This window comes from Taudactylus pleione, unplaced genomic scaffold (assembly GCF_031769625.1).
Source record: "Taudactylus pleione unplaced genomic scaffold, aTauple2 ptg001594l, whole genome shotgun sequence".
Taxonomy (NCBI): domain Eukaryota; kingdom Metazoa; phylum Chordata; class Amphibia; order Anura; family Myobatrachidae; genus Taudactylus; species Taudactylus pleione.
The window spans coordinates 694,695-716,933 of record NW_028285991.1 but is presented as its reverse complement, the minus strand read 5'-3'; the positions used below and the strand labels follow the sequence as shown (position 1 = coordinate 716,933).

The 22,239-nt window shown below is 42.2% G+C and overlaps 1 protein-coding gene across 1 annotated transcript in view; it reads left to right on the top strand.

The window, feature by feature from the left end:
- Window positions 1-22,239, top strand: part of LOC148442248 (uncharacterized) — a 151,568-nt gene that overhangs the window by 28,351 nt on the left and 100,978 nt on the right. Inside the window, exons 8-16 of the mRNA XM_088464124.1 lie at window positions 2,627-2,887; window positions 4,718-4,978; window positions 5,545-5,802; window positions 7,141-7,404; window positions 13,232-13,486; window positions 13,877-14,137; window positions 17,606-17,866; window positions 18,023-18,283; window positions 20,542-20,802. Coding sequence (XP_088320250.1) covers window positions 2,627-2,887; window positions 4,718-4,978; window positions 5,545-5,802; window positions 7,141-7,404; window positions 13,232-13,486; window positions 13,877-14,137; window positions 17,606-17,866; window positions 18,023-18,283; window positions 20,542-20,802 — 2,343 coding nt within the window. The remainder of the gene's footprint in view (window positions 1-2,626; window positions 2,888-4,717; window positions 4,979-5,544; window positions 5,803-7,140; window positions 7,405-13,231; window positions 13,487-13,876; window positions 14,138-17,605; window positions 17,867-18,022; window positions 18,284-20,541; window positions 20,803-22,239) is intronic.

Below are 22,239 nucleotides of genomic sequence, written 5' to 3'. Positions count from 1 at the left end.
ACAATACCAACAGCGGCATCCCAACTGTCAGAATCCTGACAGATTGTGGAGGTAAGTATTAGGGTCAGGGGAAGATTAGGGTTAGGCACTAGGGGGAGAGTTAGGGTTAGTCTGTGGGACGGGAGGGTTAGCTGCAGGACTGAGGGTTAGGTCCCTACGTGTCGGACCATCCACACCTTATGATACCCATCACTGGATCCAACTACAAACCAGTGGACTTTGGGCCTGATTCAGACCCGGTCGCAAGCGCTGTGCACTCGCAACGGGGTCAATGGTAGCCCAGAGCGCATGCGCACGACGGAGCCGGCTCCGCCATGCGCATGCGCGAGACCCGGATAGCGACGGGCAATCCATCGCTCCGGGTCTCGTACCAAAGGGGACGTGCTGTCGATGTTGAGTGACAGCACACCCCTTTGGTGGGCGTGCCGGGGGCGTGCCTGCCAGACGGAGGCGTTCCCAAGGGAACGCCTACCGTCTGAAGCCGGCCCCACTGACATCACTAGTGATGTCAGTGGGAGTGATTTTGGCTCTGATAGAGCCAAAATCACTCCTGGCCTTGCGGTTGAAAAACCCAACCGCAGGCTTTTGCTCGCAGTTTCGATGACCATCGCGACCATCATCCTGCACGCTCGTATATGCTGTGGGTGGTGACCCACAGCTATACGAGCGTCCAGGAGGACACTCCATATTAATGGAGGTGGGCCCTGATTCAGAGCGAGCGCTCTGGTCAGAGCGTCCGGCTCTGAATCAGGGCCATAAATCCTTACATACAGTACATATAACACAGTACAGTTCCGCAGATAATATAATATAAAATGGGCCTAATTCAGGGATGTACGTAGATTCGATTTTTATGTATGTTTGCATGCAGATTTGCACATGTGCAGGAGCCGCATGTGCAGGAGCCGCATGTGCAGGAGCCGCATGTGCAGGAGCCGCATGTGCAGGAGCCGCATGTGCAGTAGTCGTATGTGCAGGATCTGTATGTGCAGGAGATGCATGTGGAAGGAACCGCATGTGCAGGAGCTGTATGTGCAGGAGCCGTATGTGCAGGAGCCATACGTGCAGAAGCCGCATGTGTAGGAGTCGCATGTGCAGGAGCCGTATATGTGCAGGAGCCACATGTGCAGAAATTTTTTCCGATGTTGCTCACGGTGCCTTAAAACCTGCAACATGATTGACATGCTGCTGGCGTTTGGGGGCGCGATGGGCAGCATTTCAGAAAACAGGGGCATGTCTGCCCCATTTCCTGGACTTGACGAAGCCAATGGTCTGTCAGCTTAAAGCTGATTCAAAAGTCATATTGCATATTGCATATTGAAAATAACCAGGCAGCCCCTCTGCACAGCAAGAAATACCCTAAACAATCCATCCGGGGTGCAGTCAGCATCTCGACAGTCAGGATGCCAGTGGTCACAATACCAACAGCGGCACCCCAACTGTCAGAATCCTGACAGATTGTGAAGGTAAGTATTAGGGTCAGGGGAAGATTAGGGTTAGCGTGCCAGGGGGGTGGCTGCCCAGACGGAGGTGTTCCCATGAGAACGCCTACCACCTGGGGGCGGCCCCACTGACATCACAAGTGGTATCAGTGGGAGAGCTTTTGGCTCTGTTTGAGCCGAAAGCTCTCTGGGGCTTGCGGCAATGAGACCCTACCACAAGGGTCTTGTCGCAAGCCCGATGGTCGCGATGGTCTTGACTATCGCGACCATCTTCCTGGCCGCTCACTATAGCTGTGGGTGACCACCCACAGCTATGCGAGCGGCCAGGAGGCCGTTCTAAAAAAAATAGCCCAGCCCTGATTCAGAGAGAGCGCTCTGTCAGAGTGACCGGCTCTGAATCAGGGTCTTTATTCTTAATTATTCTAGAGACTTTAATTCAGGCGCTCAATTAATTTGCTACAAGCCACATGAGGCAGTAATTCATTACTGTGTGCTCTCACATTACCGCGACATCCGGAAGTGACTACTGTCACTCACAGCACTGTGACTCCAGTGTTTTTTAAGTTAATAAACATACATTGCCCTTGTACTACTTGTGTGAGATAATTACATGATACATTTATATAGTGACTAGAGCATTACCATAGCATTCAACAAGGGGTTAACACATATGCTAAGCGCAGACTCATTACAATTAATCTATAGATACTATAAGAGATTTGGATCATCTCTCGTGTCAGCAGCTAGCAAGCACGTACTCAAGAGGAAGTGCAGGGTCTCACTCAAGCTATCATGGGAGAATAAGGTTATGACACCAGATTTTTTTTTATACATATTTTGGGTCTGGAAGCATACTAATGGGTTTCATTAACAATGGTAGGGGATTGGTTAAAATTTTGCAATATCAATCTTAGCTGGGGCATAGGATCCAGATTTTACAGCCACCCAGTAGTGCTTGTGTTGAAAAAAAGACTTTGGAAAACAATACTACAGTGTTTATGATCATTTTAAATTTGCCTATTTAACGGTAAAGTCATGATAAGATGTCATTGTTTTTATTTGTGCAGAAGTCATATGTATAAAATTCCTTCATGATCATTACTACAGACAAATACAAATGTATGTAACACTTTTATGTTTGTTTGTTTTTTCACATTTCAATGTCTTCTCTCTTATATCTCAAGCTCCCTGTGACCCAGAAAATGTTCAAGCTATTGCACATTGTGAGGATAATACCTTAGCGGTGTCATGGGACCCGTCAGTTGGGGCTGTTTTCTACACAGCATATGCCTTGGGGAGCTCCGGTGCTACCTACAACTGCTCTACAGGAAGCATCAGCTGCCAGATCACAGAGTTACAATGTGGAGAGAGTCTATCAGTGTCTCTGGTTGCCTATGATAATGAATGTCCCAGTATGAATAGTGATCCAGTGGAGATAGCGACAGGTATGTTATGTATCAATAAAGGATTTAGGGAAAGTTCAACCAGAATTTTCCTAAATATCTCTTTTTAGATTTCAGCTCTCAGAGTTTCGATACCTGGAAAAATAAATAATTAGGACAATTCATCCACTGAACAGAAGCATTATACAAAACCTAAAACACAATATTCTTCACATGAAATTGCTACTATCAACTTTAAAGATATACACCAAAAGCTTTTATGAACTAGTCACCAGTGGTCAGTTTTTATTTTTTAATGGCAATTTGTTTTTCTTTTTTAAACAACTCAAGGTGCACAAGTCACATAACCCCAGAAAGCAGAATACACAATAAGAAGTTACATTTTATCCATATGTAAGACAACAAGCTGTTTTAATATTTTTAAATCTTTTAAATACAAACTAGAAACCTAGATATAAGTATACATATATCCCTCATGATTAATCATGTCATTGACCAATTTCCACTGTACAATTCCTGTAGGAGCTTCCACTAGCCAAGTCCTAGCTATTACTAGCTTTGCTAATGTAGTAGGATTAAATATGTGTGGGTACATTTGTTTTTTTAAGAATTCCTCCAGTGAAACCCCATAAAGACCAATCTTTGAATCCAATGGAGGAATTACTGGTAGAGTGATACGAATACAGTCCCACACCTGCTCTCAAAACCTGTTTACCTGTATATCTCACACATTCCCACAATACATGCCAATATGTAGAATGAATGACTTTTCATTTAGAACAGGTAGCACCCAACCTTTTTTGACCATACTGTCAGGCAAAATATATAACTGTTTTTGTTGAAAGCGAACATAGGACAGTAATTCTAAGATCCAATGTTCATACTAGGAACCACCCTTATCTGTTTTACACCTATTCTGAAGGAGAGGTAGTTCCATGGAGGTTACCAATGGATTTAAGATATAATATAATGAGAAGATGACCTTGGATGCTAAATTGTATATTACTAAAGACAACAGAATTCAAGAGATTAAACTCCAGTTTGAGTTGTTTGAAACTCTTAATAGAATCAGAAAGATAGACCTTGCCCTTGATAGGAGTTGAAGAATCCTGAAGGGTAGAAATATGTTGCTCAGTCTCTACAACCCACTTCTGCATCCTGGACTTCCTCTATTTTGTTAGTAACTCACTTATCAGAGGCAGTAACAGTCAACTGAACCTGCTGCAATGACGTCACATCCCCTGCAACCAAAGCAGCAGGGTTTGGGAGAAATGAGGAAATAGGGAGGGAATTGGAAGCCACCAAAGCAGAATGAGTCTGTGACAAACAATATTTTAACATGTCTGCATTAAATTACCATCTTCTGAGCATGTATGAAAAAATTAAGTATTAATTAAATTATATTAAGGTATCACTTGTAATTATAGAAGCATGCACCCTGTGCTGATTAAACATTTTCCATTACATCATGATATTGTTCCATCTGTCAGATTTTAGTACAATGTCTCCAAGTAATTACAGGAAATTAGAGTTGCAGAGTCTTTATACTACAGTTATACCACAAGTATACCTCAGATTAGCACATACCTGCATCTAAATGAAGGACTTACACATAAAATAGGAAGGGAAATAGTTTTGTTGATTTTCTAAAGAATATGTGTTATTATTTTTTTATGTTTTTCTTAAGATATACTATAATGGTGGAGTATTTAAATCTACCATGTAGACACAATGTAAGTGTAGTTATACCTGTACTAGTGAATCAAGAACTCAAAAAGTTCATTCTTCCTAAATAATATTTGGTCTTATGTATCATCAGCAAAATCAAATGATCAAAAACAATATTATTTTCATTAACTTTGTGCCTTTCAGCTCCATGTCCACCAAAACATGTCTCAGCCGTGACTGACTGCAAAACACATTCCACTGTTATTCAGTGGTCCTACAGTGAAGGGGCTGTTCTGTATGTGGCCCATGTACAAGCCACCAATGGCTCAGAATATTCTTGTGAATCCTTTGACTTAAGCTGTTCTCTCTCTGAATTACCATGCAGCCTTACATACACTGTCTTTGTTACCGCCTCTAACTACCAGTGCATGAGCCCCTACAGTCCGACACTTTCTATCAATACAGGTATGTTTTATGCAATGTCAATTTAAAGTGTTTTAAATTTAGGGGTATGTTTTTTAGAGAAGAGGATGAGAAAGAAACTACATCGTTCTAAGAATTACATCTGGAAGAATGAATCAGCTGAATTAGGGTGTATTGATGTAACAGCTTTATGTTATGAAATAAGCCCAAGAGCACCATATCAGAAATAACTCCATTCTACCAGCATATGCTGTTGCAGTACAATGTAATAACCCCATGTCACCATGATAGCCAAGTGCTGCCTTATTTGCCAAGTATTCTATCAAATACAACGTAATGCCAACCTCACCCATTGTGTAGACGATGTTATTTTGATTGCTATTCTGAATTTTCCATCCAAGAAATCTGTGCTATCAAAAGTGTTTAATATGTCCACATGAGAAAAGTATCATATTATTTAAATAAAGCAAAATTGAAACGTGTGAACATTTGCTCAAGGATTTCCTTCCTTCATTTTCATTATAAAATGTCACCATGGTTTTTATGTTTGAATTCCAAATTGTATATTTTTATGACATTTAACATGGTTTCAATTTGTATATTTGCAGTTCCATGCATTCCAAAGAACATTGCAGCTGACGTCATTTGTGACCAGAATGCAATACATGTCACATGGGCAGAGGACATGGCAAATATAACATTCACCGCTACAGCACAGAGTGACTCTGATTATTTCAACTGTACTACCCATGAAAATAACTGTGAAATTAGTAATATTAGCTGTGGACAACTTTACTCTATCTCTGTTGATGCAGATAATGGTCAATGCATAGCTTCCAGCAACCAGATTGGACCACAGTATTTAGGTATTGTTATTTTCTTCTGATTTCAAGATTTCTGATACACAACTAGTAACAATTTCTCATGTCTTCTGTAACATTAAAATTACCACTAGTGGGACAAGTTCTGTTTATGCAGTTGCCATACACCAGTACAATAGTGATGTTTTGAGTGTACAGTTTATATTCCTTGTAGATGAAAGGGGACTTTAGTAAAGTAGGCTAACTTTTAATATGTGGACATCCAGCTAGAGACCAGGCTCTGTGTCTGACTTGGTCAGACGTATGAATGGCAAACTTGAACAATTGTGGGTATTCAGCATTCAAGCCAAATTATAGATCACATTATAGGCCTACAAATACAGTCAGCTACTGATCTCTGTGCCTGAACAATCATTGAGTAACTGTTAAATGTGGACCAGTAAAATTGTTGTTATTGTGTTACTGTCTAATATACTGGTTAACCTGACCCAATTTATTTACGATTATCTGCTCTTATTCTTAGCATTGATATCACAAGTCAAGCTGACTTCTTTGGTTTCCAATGTGCATGGTTATTAATTATTCTTATGGTAGGTTAAATGAAGAACTTACACTTAGTTGGAGTTTGATAACTACATAGAATACTGTTACCATATAGATCTTTGAAAAAAAAAAGAAAAGAAAAGCTTTTTAGCTTTATATCATTGTAGACCAAGGGGCATATATATCTTTATTTGCCATCTTGCATATTGTGGCAATAAAACATTAATTATTGGGACAACATATTAACAAACGTTGGCACCGATGAATGCCCATCCCTACAATGTGTAAAAAGTAAAGTGATTGCTTATGTTATTACATTACTTCCAGGTTGTGACTAGACAGAGCTGCTGGTTGTGCATGAACATCCATCTGCACACACGCAAGAGGTTATTATTTTATGAAAATGTGGCCCATAGTGTACAATGGCAAACGCCAAAGATGGCATAAGCCATTACTGCTCTGATCAGGAAAGTGTAGCTTTTCTGAGGGTGATATATTTCATAGAAACGTAAGGAGCATTTTTGCCTCTTTTGGGGGGACCATATCCTATATCTCCAATTTCTTCTGTGTTCACCCCTTATATTTTGGGGATACTTCATTTTTGCGAGTATCCACCAAAAACAGCTGTTTATATAGGACTGCCAGCAAAATAGTGTTAATAAATATGCCTCTAACTTTGTTATAGTAAACTGATCTGCAGTTTACATACTTAAACTTGTCCCAGTATCTCCAGTCAGACTGACTATAGAACAAACTGCAGCCCCATGTTTTTTTTAAATACCTTTATTAGGTTAATTTAATTTACAGTTACTATATTTATCTGTTCTTGTTTACTTCTAGTTCCTTGCAAGCCAACAGATGTGTTTTCCAAACATATCTGCGTTAATGACAGCGCTGAGATATCATGGACAAAAAGCTCTGGATTTGGGATAAATATGTATGTTGCTGCAATGCAAAGTAATGATGGAACGGATCTGATGTGCCAGTCTATGACAGGAACTTGTGTGATTGGGGGCACTAAGTGTGGAGAAGTGTACAAAGCAACAGTCACAGCTGTGGGCATCAACTGCCAGACTCTCTCCAACGAATTCTATGTGGATCCAGGTACCAGCAACAACAGTTATAAGTCAAGCTACACAATATCTTATCAGATATTGTGATTGCTGCCTTTACAGAAATGAATTGTTTACAGCTGTTTAAACCTAAGATAGAATATCACGCATATTAAGAACAGAACTAAATTAGGTCTTTTGGGGGTAAATTTACTAAGAATCGAGTCTGTGAGAGTTTGCTTTTTTTTCAACTCGATTAGCTTCACCTAAACTCGGGTGATTTAAAGCTCCTGAGACTCAAATTTACAAAGAAGGGAGTTTAGCTGAGAGTGAGATGGCCGATGGTGAAGCAGAATCAGATTTCTCTGCCGAGTAGCAGGGTTTGTAGGAGATTTCTCCCCTGAGTAGCTGGTTTTGCAGGAGATGACTCACTCAAGATTGCAGTATCTTCTCTCTGCAAAACTCTCCTGAGCAAGCAGCCTGCACATATCAGTGAGATCATATCAGATCTGTAAAAAAACGTGTTAAAAGAGTTTAAAAAAAAATTACATAGGGCCCCCCCCCAAAGCTTGACCAGCACCAGGCTTGCCAGCCTGTCCTGGTTTCTAAGATTACGGGGAAAAAAATGGTAGGATTCCCCTGTAATTTAGAAACCAACACCAGGCTGCAGGGGCAGTACTGATTTTAAATATAAAAAAGGGGTCCCCCCTCTCTCTTAATCCAGGCTTGGTCTGAAGCCTGGGGCTCTTCCCCGCACTCCTGGAGTATTGTGGCAACACACATACTGATGCCCGGTGCGTGGTGCGGTAAATTTGTTTTTTTGTTTTACAAAGTCCATGGATTACTGTGGAGACCAGTGCCAGGATATAGGTGAGTATGCAATCTTTTTTGCATGGCCAGTCATTACAGATTCTACTGGAGAAGAGGACAGAAGCATCTGGTATAGATAAGTATGTGTGAATGGGTAGGTGTGTGCAATAAAGTTATACTTTGCACGGTGTGTCTGTTTTGTGTTTATTTAACTATTTATTTTACAGTGGGGGTACAGGTGCCGCCCATCTGCTGGCACTTATAGTTCCACAAGTGCCAAAGGGCAGGCATGCTGGCACCTGTAGTCCCACTGTAAAATACAATAGTTTACTTAAATATAGGGGGGACCTTACACAATTATTTCCCCCCTATATTTAAAATCAAGACTGTCCCTGCAGCCTGGTGTTGGTTTCTAAATTACGGGGGAACCATACACATTTTGTTCCCTGTAATCTTAGAAAGAAACCGGGACAGGCTGGCAAGCCTGAGGCTGGTTAAGCTTTAGGGGGGGGGGACCCTATGTCATTTTTTTTCTGATATTTAAATTTATTTTCTATATTTACAGGCAAAAACATACATGGATCACAGCGATCTGTGTATGTTTCTGCCAAACTCTCAGATCACAGGCAGGTGTATTTTTTTCACAAGTTTTTACAGGAGAGTTTGCCCATCTCATGAGAGTTTTGAAACTCTCTGCTTGGTAAATTCTAGAATCCTATCTTCACCAGTGCAAAGGTTCTCAAGTTTTGCCGATGGTGAATTGAAGAGAGTTTGCTAACTCTCCAGTATTTTCCCGTAGCAAAGGAGATCTCTCTCCCGAGTTTGACATTAGTAAATTTGAGAGTGGGAAAAACTGCCCAAACTCTCCAGAGTTGGCAAACGCTCCCAAACTCTCAGCTTAGTAAATTTACCCCCTGTTGTCTTCATTCTGGTGTAAGCTTAAGTGTAACAACTGTATAGTGACACTAATAATTGACTATGATGGCGAAGTTGTGTTGTTTACATTATATACTTCTTATTTTTACAGACCTTGAACCTTATTGAGAGACAGCATCCAAGATTTAATAGCTGGCTTTTATTAATATAGATCCTCTTCAGTACTTTGCTGCCCTGTCAATTTATAATTATATGAGGAAGTAGGGTAAAATACTAAAACATGAGAATAATATTTGGGTTATGTAACAGAATATACATGTTAAGTTTAAGAAAGTGCTGATACATCCAGGAAGAGATAGAAGATGTTGATATGTCCTATTGGCCGCTGCGCAAGACAGGGCAAGTCTCCCTGACTGGCCACCACCCCCCCTCAGCCCACCCTTTGCATTGCCCCCACTTACCTGAGGAAAGTGGGCGGTCTGGAAGGGGCAGATGATGCGATTCATGCTGAGCCACAGCATGATTAACATGCTGCGGCAGGGGCGTCTTTAGAGAGGAGGGGGTACGTGTGCATTCCACATCATGGACCCCCTCCTCTCACTCTGGCATCCGGCAGTCGTCTGACGCGGCTGGCCGGCCACCACAGAATCAATAGACTCTGGGCACTAGAGTGTGCTCAAAGACACAAGATGTGGGAAAGCTCAGAGCGCAGATAGCTGCCCGTGAAGAATGGTGATGTAGAGTCTACCCTTAGTGATCCTCTACAGTGAAATGCTAAAAAAGAAAAATATCACCATAAACTCTGCAGGCGCTAAGCACATGGACCAATGTTCTTATTGAAATCGGAAGTCTTTACGATGTCCTCCAAATCTCTCAAAAAAGAGAAAATACAAACAGACACATGGTGAAGTATATCCAGACTAAAGTGTAACTTTCAAAAAATTAACAAGGTACTCCTACCAGATGTTATAGTCTACTGTTTAGGTAGACAGTAATCGCATTAAACACACTTCTCTCCAATTTTCACTGTTCCATATTGTGTCCCCGATGTAGTATATAGAAAAAATAGAAAACTATATAGTGTAATATAGTTTTAATAAGAGACACAACATACAAACGTAACAAGTGGCCTCTTACTAAATGTCAATAAAAATAAGTCACATACAAAAAACATCAATGAATCAAAATATCCAAAAAATTCCCATAAGTAGATACAGGTAATAGATAAGCCTCTCACCAGATGATAATGTCCACCTAAGTAGACAAATGGGCATAGAATATGGATAATTCAGGCGTCCCCGTAGTCCATAGCAAAAAGGTCCCAACAGAGAGTGCTATATCAATTGCCTGGATCCTAGTACAGCCAACACGTTTCGATTTGCAGTTTAATCTTTTTCAAGGCATAATGGTAATAAAGTAGAAGGAGATATATATACCCCTTTCTCATCAAAGACTAAAATACTTATTGCCAGACATGGAGTAACTAGCAAACTAAAATCCTATAATGAAATGGTGTGTCATCCACCAAAAAAAAATCTATCCAGGTTTTCCGTTTATTCGTCTTTTACATGTTCCCGCCGCTAAACACATGCGGCATTGTGAGTTATGTCTTCCGGACCCGGAAATGACGTCCCGTCACAGCTACACATACCGCATCTCTATGGTAAGCGCAACCAGTCCTCCACACTGTCAGCATTCTTGCCGCTCAACACACGCGGCGGTGGACGGCGGATATTGCGTCAAAACCCAGAAATGGCATCTCGTCATGGCTATGAAATCATTCACTCTATAGTCATTATCTCCAGTCCTCCCCATGATTATATACATGGCTGGAACCGGAAGTTATTCATTCTGAATATACCATCTCATCAAATTATTTATGTTGCCATGGTAACCCTTTTATAATAGGAAATAGCTGCATACTTAAACGCCATGCTGAATTAGAAATACCTCAAGAAGAAAAAGGAATAAAAATACAGTAGAAAGACATTAGATATAGTATAAAAAATACAAACATATATAAAAATCATGGTAAACACATGTTGAATCATTTTTGATGATGTTTTTTGTATGTGACTTATTTTTATTGACATTTGGTAAGAGGCCACTTGTTACGTTTGTATGTTGTGTCTCTTATTAAAACTATATTACACTATATAGTTTTCTATTTTTTCTATATACTACATCGGGGACACAATATGGAACAGTGAAAATTGGAGAGAAGTGTGTTTAATGCGATTACTGTCTACCTAAACAGTAGACTATAACATCTGGTAGGAGTACCTTGTTAATTTTTTGAAAGTTACATTTTAGTCTGGATATACTTCACCATGTGTCTGTTTGTATTTTCTCTTTTTTGAGAGATTTGGAGGACATCGTAAAGACTTTCGATTTCAATAAGAACATTGGTCCATGTGCTTAGCGCCTGCAGAGTTTATGGTGATATTTTTCTTTTTTAGCATTTCACTAGAGTGTGCTCAGTCTACTGCGCATGTGCAAATCGCTGGTAAAATGGAGTGCCACCATTTTACCAGCGATTTCCTCACAGCGCATGTGCAAAATGCCGGAAAAATGGCAGCGGCGGCCATTTTACGGCATTTGTGCAGTGCTAGGAAATCCGTGCGGGACCGCGGAGAGGTAAGTTTTACATAATATGGGTGCAGGGTGTGCGGTGCTGGCCCCACCTGGACCTGGGGCCACCCTGCAACCATTATAGATACGCCCCTGTGCTGTGGCCATTTGCTGCTGTGCAAAAGAGTCCTACTCTGAATCAGGCCCTGTGTCCCTGTAAAGACGGAGCAAATTGTCTTCCTTCCCTCCAGTCCCTTCTCTTCCCCACCTCTCTCTTTCTGTTGTTATACTATACTCTCTCCACTCCTTCAAGTCTGCTGCCTAGGGGGTTTATTTAGGATTACAAAAATGTAAGTACCCGTTTGAGGCAATGCTTTTTCTGATATAGGCTTACCTTGCCATTCTGGAGCCCTTACCTTGATAAGGCAGTAACCTATTAACTTATTTTTATTAGCATAACCCTGTATAGATAAGAAGGAATCTATTTTACTATATTATAAATTATCAAATTTTTTTAAATATCAATGTAACATCCCTTGAGCGCAAGTGAGAGAGAGTGACATCCCTTGTGATGTGCGGCTGAGTACAACACCTCTTGGGAGTATTCACATGATCAAGAGCATTTAATAAGAATGATTCAGTTTAAGTTTGATCTTTGGGTTGAAATCAGCAAGTTTGATTTTTTATTCTTTCAAATACACCCCATTTGTGTAATGCTGAGTGACCTGGACTCCTGATGTGACTGTTACAGTAAGTTGGGAAGGTGAGCTTTAGAGTACAGCCAGGTCGATTATAGGTTTATGGTAATTTTTCCATCGGTTTTGTAAACTAACCATTTACTAAAGCCAGAAACGATGGAAAGACTACCATAAGCCCAACTTTAGAACATTGGGCCAACAATCGATTGTTTTACATAAAACAGATTTACTCATAGTCAGTTTGTAAACTGACCAAAACCCGACCTGAAAACAATGGAAAACCCATGCAAACAATAGTCCTGCCTGTGGCAGGCGAGTTTGGGAGAAGCATTGCACAGATCACTATTATCTGTGCAGACTTTGTTACTAAAGAAAATTTTTTATTTTTTTTTTAAATATGAGGGGGTCCTCTCCAAATCAATAACCAGTCCCAGACCTCCCAGCTTGCACTGGTATGGGAAAATAGGAGGAAAACAGAGTGGGGTAACCAGCAGGAGAGCTTATGCCATAGCAGGGTGACACACAGCGTGGGGTCTCCCCGCCATCACTTTAACCATCCCCAAGATAGTCAACCCAGGGCTGGAATTCCTTAGAAAGTGGTGATCCCAAAAATCATGTGGGGCCATCCCTACCGAGGAACTACCAGCTCTCACCCAATCACCACTTCCCCATGCATTCCTATGTAGTGACCGGGTATAAGCTCTTATTTCGGGTTTGCACTGTATGTCCTTGAGGTACACCCAATTTGTAGATCAACAATGGCTGGAGGGACGCTTATTGCTCACCCCTGATAGACTGTAACATCACGTTTACATGTGCCTGTGAGACACTAGCCTAAAATACAACAATTCCTTAACATTACAGTTAACATGTTGAGATTTCTCAGATTCAAAGTGACTGAATGTTGTTTTCCTCTGGTTCCAGAACCCTGCTCTCCGAGTAACTTGGACACCCATGTTAGTACTGGGCTTGTGGTTGCATCCTGGACTGCAATGGCTGGAGCGCTGAATTACACCACGGACATAACAGGGGTTAGTGGAGAGAAACATGAATGTTACACAGCAAATACAAGCTGCTCTATAACAGAACTAATGTGTGACCACCAGTACAATATGGCTGTGACAGCCAATGGCAGATACTGCAGCAGTAGTGTCAGTGACACGCAAACCTTTCAAACAGGTGAGAAAATAAATTATGCCGATATACAATCATTTCCAATTTTTGCTTAAAGAATAATTTAAATTAAAATGATCCTTCCCTAATAATACCCTATATTCAGATGCTAATAATATTGGAATAAAATGATCAATCTGCGTGACAATGGCATCATGTTGGAGGGTTTTGTTTTTTGTAAGGTTTCTGTTTTTTTTCCCTAGTATTGGAGTTGCTCAAATGTAATAACAGTGCTAAATACTAAAATAACAGCCTAACTCAGATCGGTGGAACCCCTCTCCTTGTTTACAAAGCTGTGACCAGTTGACTAAGAATTCTAGAAGATATAAATCTGCACTGCAGTATAGCAGTCAATCAAGATTTGATTGCATATTCTGACCTTTTATTTTCCCACAGCTCCATGTGCTCCACAAAATGTGACTGTAGAGGTAGATTGTGTCACTAACACTGCTGCCGTTTCATGGATCAGCAACCTGGGAGCAGAGAATTACACCAGTGTAGCAGTTGGTACAGATGGGAAGCAACATGTTTGCCAGTCCACTGCCCCATCCTGTGACATTGCAGGGTTACTGTGTGGACAGCTGTACCTCATAACTGTCTCAGCAGCAAATAATATCAGCATCAGTGAGAGAAGCCTGCCAGTAGAACTGCACACTGGTGAGTATATAGTGATACTGTAAGTGTAATTAAGTTTACATTGGGAACACACCAACAGATCAATAAAGGGTATATAGAATTAAGGACCTCATTCAGAGCCGGTCGCACAGAGCGTGCGGTCGGTCTGAATGAGGGGAGGACGTCTTGAATTTTCAAGACGTCCTCCTTTGCGGTGGTAAGGCTGTGGGTTAACACCCACAGCCTTACGATGCCTAAGGTGATGGTCGCGATGGTCAAGACCATCGCGACCATCGGGGCTTACGACGAGACCCTAGGGTAGGGTCTCACTTGTCGTAAGCCCCAGAGAGCTTCTGGCTCTGTCTGAGCCGGAAGCTCTCCACTGACATCACTAGTGATGTCAGTGGGGCCTCCTCCAAACGGCAGGCTGCCACCCCCCGACCCACCTTCCAAACGGGGCGAGCTGTCAATCAACATCGACAGCTTGCCCCCTTTGGATCGAGACCCGCTACGACCGGCGCTGTCGGTCGTAGCGGGTCTCACGCATGCGCACGACGGCGCCATCACCGTCGTGCGCATGCTCTGTGGGGGGCCATCGACCCGGTCCGAGCGCATCGGCGCTAACGACCGGGTCTGAATGACCCCCTAAAGCCTGACATTACACAAAACACAGGAAAAGTTGCTTTGTTTTCCACTTATTATAACGCAAAATGTTTTCCAAGTTGTTAGCTAAGTTACCTAAAGAACGCCTTATGTTTAAAGCTGCATACACACGTAAAGATTTTCTCTCCAACCATCCAACTAGTTGATTGGTTGGAATGAAAATCTGGTAAGGTATGAAAGCAACTGACAATCAGCAATTTGCTCCCAACGCTGGAAAATGGACAAAAACTGTTGTTTGAACAAATTGTTTAGATCAAACATTTATCCAACTTGTCTGAATGACCATTTTCCTCTGTTTTCTGGCATTTTAGGAGCAAATTGCTGATTGTCATTTACTCCCATACGTTACCAGATTTTCATTCCAACCAATCAACTAGTTGGATGGTTGGACAGAAAATCTTTAAGTGTGTAACCAGCTTTAGTCTTCTCTTTTGGATTACAAAAATGTAAGTAACTGTTTGAGGCAATGCTTTTTCTGATATAGGCTTACCTTGCCATTCTGGAGCCCTTACTTACTTTAATAATGCAGTAACCTATTAACTTATTTTTATTAGCATAACCCTGTATAGATAAGAAGGAATCTATTTTACTATTTTATAAATTATTTAATTTTGTCAAATATCAATGTAACATCCCTTGAGCGCAAGTGAGAGAGAGTGACATCCCTTGTGATGTGTGGCTGAGTACAACACCTCTTGGGAATGTTCACATGATCAAGAGCATTTAATAAGAATGACTCAGTTTAAGTTTGATCTTTGGGTTGAAATCAGCAAGTTTGATTTTTTATTCTTTCAAATACACCCCATTTGTGTAATGCTGAGTGACCTGGACTCCTGATGTGACTGTTACAGTAAGTTGGGAAGGTGAGCTTTAGAGTACAGCCAGGGCAGTATGCTCTTAATGGGCCCATACATCCAGCCGCTGTTGCTGCAATACAGCCGCGTTTCCCCATTCTGCCAGTGCGATGCAACGATTTGTGATCTATTTCGCTATTCAGCAGCCATCAATGATTGGCGGCCCGTAGGAGGATTAGGGAAAAACAGCATGTTAATAATCCTGACTCATTGATCCCGATAATTTTTTTGTCGAAATTTGTGAATTGAGGATTTTTAATATGTTGAATTTCCCTGATTCTCCTACCCCGCTGTCAGATTGAAGAAACACACTGCAGATGTATGGGTCCCTTTAAAGAGACACCAATCAAATTTGAGACTGCACTTGCTAATGTCCAGAGTGTGGCTCGGGCTGGAAGGAGGTAACCCAGTACCTAATGCATATGAGTGACATGGTGTAAGTACATCTGTGTAGGGCTGAAAATGAGAGCTTAAATGATGGTCTGATTTCACAAGAGTGTCAGTTTTTGTGTAAAGTAACTATACTATGTAAAGGAACTGAGTGAACTGTGCTAGAGTGTGAATATTGAAATAAAGACCTACTTCATTTATTTTAGTAAAGAGAAATGGTCTGGAATCCACTTATTAGAATCCTGGTAACTGCACACTGCTACACAGCAGGCATTACACAAACTTCATTGCTAATAAACCTGCATGTTCAGGGGCACCTGTTGGCCATGTCACCTGTGGTAAGAGAGACTGAGCTAGAAATTGAGTGACAGATTTAAAGGTACTTCAGAGATAAGTGTTAAGGATTACACATACACCCCACGCAATGTAAAAACTGGGTAACATCAACATGTATAGATGTGTCCTTTCGTACTGTTGCTTCAGTCACGCCAAATAGCCCCTATTTGCCAGGTCCACTGCGAATCATCTGCGCCAAGCATCTTTTTCGCTCAAAATGTGCAGCTTATTTACATATTTAAAACACATAGAAGACACCCAAAACTACATTGCTAGCTTAGACTGATCAATTTGGTGTGTGACATTCGTTCATCTATGTGAGTCTGAATCTGTGTAAAAAGGGCTCCAATGCGAGCGCCCGTGGCTTTTCCTCACGCCAAGTTCCTTGGTGTTTCATCTGCAACTTGGTACTGTACGTGTGTAAAACCAAATCCTATGCCAGTAAAGTCGCAGCCTTGCATCTCTGGTACATTGTGAGTGGCTGTTCACTGCATCTGTGATGCGAATAAGATGCAAAATGTAAAGAAAAATACGTTATGCTCCTCATCTCGGAGCATCTCAGTCGCATCTGGTGTATGGTATGGAAAATCAGTAAGTGAGGACACGTCTGTATGCTAAATTAGTTATATAAAAGTGTTGGGTATGTAACCCAGTGGCTGCATAGCCACCGGGTGAAATGCCAACGCCGGAAGACCAAACAGTTAGAATCCCGACAGACAAGGTAAGTACCTTATCCCTACCCCTCTCCCCTCCTAACCCTAACCCTCTCTTAGGGGTGCCTAAACCTAACATTCCCAGGGTGGTGCCTAACCCTCAGTCCCCCCGGGGGTGCCTAAACCTAACTACCCCCTGCCTGCACCCTAAACCTAATCCTCCCGGGGGGGTGCCTAACCCTAACCACCCCAACCGGGAGGGCCTAACCCTAAGCCCCCCAAAGCCTAACCCTAACCCTCCCTGGGGGGTGCCTAACCCTATGTCCCCCTCGGGGCCATGTCACCTCGGGGCCATGTCACCTAAACCTAACCCTCCCCTCCCGCGGCTAATGCTAACCCTGTCCCCGCTTACCTTCATTCGGGAAGCCGTCAGACGAGATTCCGTCGTTGGGCTAAAGATAGGCATCTGGATTTCGAAGCCTAACTTTAGTCCTATGTCGGGATTTTGACGCCGGGATTCCGTCTGACGGCTACCCGGGCGTCGGCATTACAGCTACATCCCATATAAAATAACATGTATTGGCAATAAAAAGATAATAATGTGTTTTCTCCAGCCCCTTGTCTACCAGTGCAGGAACCACCACAGCTCCACTGTTACAACAACTCAATTTCATTGTCCTGGAGCACAACCTCTGGAGCAGTCAGTTACATGTCCAATGCCACCAGCCTGGGAGAAGAGACACTCTCCTGTCATACAGAAGACACAGGCTGCACCATCAATGAGCTGAAATGTGGTCAGATATATACTGTGACAGTTACAGCCATCAATAAACATTGCTGGGGTCCAACAAGTGCCCCATCTACACTTATAACAGGTAAGGTCTTTGTATCAATATGCAAGTGTTCTGGGCATTTTGATAACACATGCTCCAGTCTTAGCTACAGTATGATTTTTCAAAACATTTCTACAGCTATAAGTAATATTGTCACCTGAGTGAGAAGTGACAAGGATTGTGTCTTTATTGTTTCAGCACCATGTCAGCCTCAAAATGTGGTTCCTAAAATGAACTGCTCCAACTCAGCTGCCCAAGTGAGCTGGGATAAAGCCCTGGGAGCTCTGAGTTATTTCTCAGTTCTGAGAACAGCTGAGAAACACTATGTTGTATGTAACAGCACTGAGCTTGGTTGTGAGATCAGTGCTCTCCCCTGCGGACAGACTTATGATGTGATAGTGACAGCAGTCAATGATCAGTGTGAGAGCGCACCCAGCTTTCCTGTAGAGTTATACACAGGTAAGATGGCCTATCGTATAAACTGCCTTTATATTTATATAACAATTGACTTGATGGTAGTGTATCTAAAATAAATCTGAAATTAAAATCTGATATTACTAACAGTTCCTCATTAGAGGCTTCAATAAAAATATTGCACCCTGGACTTTAATATGGTTGCTGTGGAACCACCAGACAGGGGACTTTGAAGCAAAATGGAACAAAATACCTAATAAGAGTTCTGTATGACTTGAGCCATCTTAAACGGTTACATCCAAGAACACAATAATAGTTCCAAACGTAACTCTATGGTATAGCATAAGACATTTGTTTTGAATAACTTGTTACTTGTAAGTTTGGCATATTTTGGGATTATTAGAGCTCTATGAGAAGGAGTGCATGCTCCATGCTGTATAGATGTGTATTAATTTCTAGGTGTAAATTGACTAAGAATCGAGATTGGTCGAGATGTCAATCTCGGGTGATTTAAGGGTTGATTTTCATTTCGCAAATTTACTAAAGGTAAAGTCGGGTGAGATACAGAGATATTTCTCTCTTCTCACTCATAAAACTCGGGGGAGATAGCTAACTCGAATCAACTCACCATTGGGCAAATCGGAACTACTTTTCACCTAAAATATACATCTCTAAATTTACTAAGAATAGGGATGACAAGCTCGGGTGAGATGACAGCAAACTCTCTGTCCAAATTACTTTTCTAAAGGTGGGTATCCAGTACTAGATATACAAATGAGAGCACAATTAAGACATTGCAATCGTGCTCTCGTTTGTATATCTAGTGATGCGCCTAGACTGAACGTTCACTCGTTCAGTCTAGGCAGATCAAGACACGGACCTCTCTGCCGCTCTTGCTGCTGCTGGACATCTCTGCATTACACGGGAAGGGAAACAAACAGTCACAGCCTGATGACGCTGGACACTCACATGTTGTGAGTGTCCAGCATCATCATCAGGCTGTGACTGTTTGTTTCCTTTCCCGTGTATTGCAGAGAGGTCCGGCAGCAGCAAGAGAACAGTAGGTGCTCTCTATTGCTCCCCGTACATGCTGAACCTGACGAAATCGTCAGGTTGACCAGCATGTACGGGCGATGATAGATGGCAAAAACGACCAGTGGGCACGCGCATCGCTGGTCGTTTTTGTCATTTACATGCCCGATTTGTGGGCAATTTGCTGGTGATTGCACGATAATGACGTCTTTATCGTGCAATCGCCTGTCAAAATTGCCTAGTGGATACCCCCCTTTAACTCTCCACTTCCTGAGCTGTGAGTTAGCCTGAAACATACACAAATCATTGTGATTTGTGTATGTTTCTGCCTTTAATTAGTTAAAAATGGGTTAAATTAATTTTTTTAAAATTACTTGAGGTCCCCAGCCCCAGACTTGCATGCTGGCACCTGTAGTTCCACTGTAAAATACAAAAGTTTCTTTAAATTTTACACTTTATTACTCCCATACCCACAGCCCAGGGGTGCGGGGAAGAGCCCCGGGCTTCAGACTAGGACTGGGGTTTTGTGAGAGGGGGGACCCCACCTCCCCTGAGATCCCCAGCTTGGCCTAAGTGGCTTGGGGTGTTAATGCTTTGGCCCTGGAGACCCGGTAATAGGGTCTCCTGACTGTGGCATTACACCGTGGTCGTTTTGGGTCCGGTGCTGGTTTAAATATAGGGGGACCCCTGTGCAATTTTTCCCCCCTATATTTAAAAGCAGGACTGGCCCTGCAGCCTGGTGCTAGTACCTAAATTATGGTGGAACCCTACTCATTTTCTTCCCCGTAATTTTAGGTACCAGGACAAGCTGGTTAGGCTTTTGGGGGGGGTCCCTACATAATTTTTTTAAAAATAATTTAACCCGTTTTTTACAGGTCTAACACACAAGCAGCTTACACATATCTCACTGATATGTGCAGGCTGCTAGCTCAGAAGAGATTTGCAGAGAGAAAACACTGCAGTCTCGGGTGAGTAATCTCATCTTCACTTGCAACTCGGGGGAGATATCTCGATCTGCTTCACCATCGGCCATCTCACTTTCAGCTAAACTCACTCAAATTTGAGAGATGAAAAACGGGAAAATCACCCGAGATTCGGCGATGCAATCGAAATAAAAAAAAACTAAACTCGACCATTCTCGATTCCCTTTATAGTTAGCTGGAAGATCCAGTGAATATAGTACTTCGGGGTGCAGAGTATTTCTACAAAATTGCTACATCTTACTTCTAGTGTAGATTTTACTATAAATAAATCCTCTGATCTCTTTCCAGTTCCCTGTACGCCCAGTGAAGTGCAGGCTGATATTAGCTGCGAGTCTAATATAGTAACTGTGGCATGGTCAAAGACCCCAGGAGCTGTGGATTACATTTTGGTAGCCAATGGAAGTAATGGAGAGCAGTATTACTGCCAAACAACCAACACGTCGTGCAGCTATACAACACTCGCCTGTGGTCTGGAGTTTGAAGCCAGTATTGCTGCTGTGGGAAACACTTGTAGAAGTGATGACAGTGCAGCCATTGCTTTTCACACAGGTAACTGCTCTGTACATCTGACTGCTTTGCTAGAAACATGTCATTTATGTCAAACTCAGCTTTTGTTTGTTATCAGTGGCATATTCCAGAGGTGCCCAATTTCTGCAGTTACAGTCCAGGTTTTAAGGATATTCATGCTTGAGCACAGATGGTTAAATCTAATTGACTGAGCTACTAATTAAGTCACCTGTGCTCAAGCATGGATAACCTTAAATATGTACTCTAATGGCTGCAGCCCCTAGGTAAAATTGGCCACTGGGCACAAGTACAAAATAATTTATGTGGTTGGCTCTCTTCATTTATCTCTAGGCATGTGAGTTTTTCTGTGGCGTAGCCTGCCATGGTGCATTGCCATGCTCTGCTTTCTACTTAAGGTGAATAATGCATATAGGAAACTGTTTATCAGCAGGCTCTTTAAAAACTGGGAGCTCCATGTACTAAGAGTAGATAAGGTATGAAAACGAAAAAGAAATAGAAATTCCCTGTACATATTGCTCTTCGATATGTACCAAAGGGATTTCTCTGTCTTCTGCCTGCAAGCGCTAATAGCAGCTTAGAATATTGGCGCCACCATAGGAACTTATGGAGGCACTTAGTGACCCAGCTATAACTAAGAAGAAATGTCACTTACCATTAGGTTTCTTCACCAGTGCGGATTTGGTCACCTCTAGGTGCTGATATTTGCTTCTCCTCCTTCTTCTGGCACCTATGAGCTGGCTGCATTGCTGGGAGAGGAAACCTGGTGTTGTCAAGTCCAAGATTTGTGATGGGGAGGTCACAGTGAGGATGGAGGGAGATGCAGTCTTTTGGGCCTGGTCATTCAAATGGAGGTCACGTATCATGCATGTATCTGTTTAACCTACTGCACATGTGCACAGCTGATTCAAAATGTGCTATGCATTTCCGCAGACACTGCCGAGGCCAACTTTATGTTCACCCTCTCATTTTGATAAATAGCATGGTAGCCACTTCCTGCATCACAACGATGACAGGCAAAGGAGTAGCGGATTTTTGTAAGTGCAGTGTTAGTACATGGAGCTCTGAGTTTGCTGCACCCAAGTTCCTGAAATTTAAGTAAATAATTAAGGAGCACTTGTCACAGTTGTCACGACCAGGTCTGTGCAGCGCCAGAGGTCGCGGACCTTACCTGTCCAGGCTCTCTGGCGGGGTCTCTTCAGCGGGGGTACTGGCTTCAGGTGGTACGCGGGTGCAGGTGAGTCCTGAAGGATGGTGGCTGGACTGCAGGCTGTGGATCATGACAGGCAGCTACTGGGCGGCGCCATCTTGGATTTGGGCATGTGACCTGTTCTGCCTATCACAGCATCATCCTGGGATTCCTAGCAACCAATCATTATTATTATCATTTATTTATATGGCGCCACAAATGTTCCTAAGCGCCTTACATAGTACATAAACAAGTTGTAGACAAGCGACTTA